General features: G+C 38.0%; 1 protein-coding gene across 1 annotated transcript; it reads left to right on the forward strand.

Moving 5' to 3' along the window:
• Positions 1 to 1821: 1821 nt before the first annotated feature.
• Positions 1822 to 2565, forward strand: LOC127078684 (uncharacterized). The gene has a single exon (XM_051019118.1). The coding sequence runs from the start codon at positions 1822 to 1824 to the stop codon at positions 2563 to 2565; it is 744 nt and encodes a 247-aa protein (XP_050875075.1).
• Positions 2566 to 2784: the final 219 nt, after the last annotated feature.

Below are 2784 nucleotides of genomic sequence, written 5' to 3' on the forward strand. Positions count from 1 at the left end.
TGTTTATATCCTTTTGCAACCAGTCTTGCCTTATAGGTAGGTACCTTACCATCCATGTCAGTCTTATTTTTGAAGACCCACTTGCATCCTATAGGGTTAACTCCTACTATAGAGTTGCAAAAGCAACATGAGAAAATGGAAAGAGACGGAACAAAAGACCCACTGTTAGCTGGAGATTTCGACCATTAGGATGAAGTTCTTTGGAAATATTATGTTTTGGAGAATAATATAAGAATGTCTTTGTGAAGCTATTTATTGAATCCTTTTCTTGGGAGAAAGGACCTTTTTGTCGAAGCTTAAGACTTAGAAGATTTTAGGATCTCCACAAGTTCTCTTCGACATCGGCGTTTGGCAGATTCAAAGCTTCGAGCGGGAAAGATTTGAAATTCAAGCGAAGTAGTTTCGTCAGGCGAACGCGTGAAAGCATCTGAGACACGCAGCGCTTGAAAACGTCGAACGTGGAAATCATCTGTGTGGAGACCGTTAGGGTCGAATTGTTTTAAATAGGAGTCTTAGTTTTTAGATTTCGTGTGTTCATACTGATATACAAAATTCACTAAAAATACTCAAAGTACCGGAGCGAGAGAAACGAGTCTTTGCTGAAAATGTATGTATGAAGAACACCATGATTACATTTCATGTTATCTTTTTAATGCAAGTTACTTAAATTAAACCATTTACTGTCTTTATTTCTATTTAAGCCTTCTGTCGAATTGCCTTTATCTTCAAAGTCTTTCATCATTGTTTTTACCTTTACATTTAAATTTCGTCAAACCTTTATTTCCAGCACCTTTTCAAACTTAAAACCTTTTACTTCAAGTTATTTATCTTTACTTTTGCCAATTACCTTTGTTATCTTTAAAAAAGCCTTTTTACAGAATTACTGCCATTTATCCTTTATCTTTAAAGTCATAAGCCTTTAGATTTTGTTTAGAGTTTATTGTCGAAACACCTTTTACTTTGTACCATTAACGCTGGATAAAGAACCCTAATTACCATTCATAAACCAGAAACAAACTTAATCATGAATCAAATCACCATAACACTAGTTCTTGAGACACATGTCCTAGGATCAATCTAGTCAATCATGTAAGTTACCAAGATTAATAATATTTGAGGACTAGCGGTTGTTTGTCAGAAATTACTGGTAAACAAATTGGCACGCCCAGTGGGACGGTGTCAAAAGAACTGTTAATTATAATAGTTTGCTTTACTTACAATACAAAATTGTTGTTATTCTTTTGAGTTAAAAAATCATAGTGTTGCATGAACCTTAGAAGTGGTAAGATAGCCAACAATTCGCAACCTATAACCAAAAGAAAATACACAAAAAAAATGGTTAGTACAACCAGTCAAGGGGAACAATTTCCTCCCCAGGGAACAAGCACAATCAAAACAAGTTTGATTGATGCATCCACTGAGATCCCTAGTACACAGGCCATACCAACATCTGGATCCATGGCCTTAAATAATTCGACAACAATGCCTATTATGTCAAGCGTAGCAGACGTTTCTGCAAGTTCAATCCTTGGCCCATTTTCGACAATTGTCGGAACCCAACCGACACCTACTACCCCTAGGCCACCGGGATTTGAGAATTTTAGGCCTCAGGGAGAATACCCATATGGAATGCCATCTACTTCCATGGAAGGACTTCAAAATAATACTTCCATATATACTCAACCCCATAATACGGTTATTTCGCCAATTCAAAATTCTGGTTCTGGCATGAACCATGTAGGTCGAAATACCTAATCACAAGAATTATCCACCCTATTACCTACCCTTACAACGAATAACCAAGCAGCCTTTAGACAACAAATGGATGCTAGTAACCATGGTATGGTAGGAGTTCTTGCCAGAGAAATGAATACCAGTTTTTCTCCCCTAATACAGAATGTAAATAGGACTAACAATGATAATGCCCAAACATACCAACAACTGTCAGCGCAGATGAGACGCATAGCAGATTTCCTAGGCGCCCCTCAGTTCTCTGTTCGACACAGACTAAACCAAGTTATAATCCAGGAAGAAGAACCAACTATAAATCAGGTTCGACCACCTAGACAAGCGCTTGATGAAAGGGTCATGGGGGCAAGATTAGAACAACAGCCAGTTCGACAGGAAGTCCCTGAAGAACAACCTAGGAGAGTAATGATGGTTAATAGAGACCAGGATGCAGACGAAGTAATTCATAGGGTTAGGCAAGAAAACATGATGGAAAATAACTTAACTACTATGATAGAGAGAATCATGGCCCAGAATGGTCTGAATACAGGACTTCGACGGCCAAATGATACCTCTCCTTTATCAGAATACGTCCTACAAACTGAATTACCAAGGGGTTGTAAAATCCCTAAGTTCACCAAATTCTCAAGGGACACTAGTGAATCCACTATAGAACACATAGCCAGATACATGACTGAGGCAAGGGATTTGGCGAACAGTGAGAACCTAAGAATGAAATATTTCCCCAGTTCTTTAACGAAGAATGCCTTCACGTGGTTTACAACTTTGCCACCAAATTCCAAATACTTGGCCTCATTTGGAGAGATTATTTCATGAACAATTCTACATGGGCCAAACTAAGATAAGTCTTAAGGAATTAGCCAGTATTAAAAGAAAATTCACTGAACCTATAGATGATTATCTGAATAGGTTCCGTTTGTTGAAATCTAGATGCTTTACAGTAGTGCCTGAACATGAATTGGTCGAAATGGCCGCTGGAGGGTTAGACTATTCCATTAGGAAAAAGTTAGATACCCAGTATCTAAGAGATATGGC

This window comes from Lathyrus oleraceus, chromosome 5 (genome assembly GCF_024323335.1).
Source record: "Lathyrus oleraceus cultivar Zhongwan6 chromosome 5, CAAS_Psat_ZW6_1.0, whole genome shotgun sequence".
NCBI classification, from domain to species: Eukaryota; Viridiplantae; Streptophyta; class Magnoliopsida; order Fabales; family Fabaceae; genus Lathyrus; species Lathyrus oleraceus.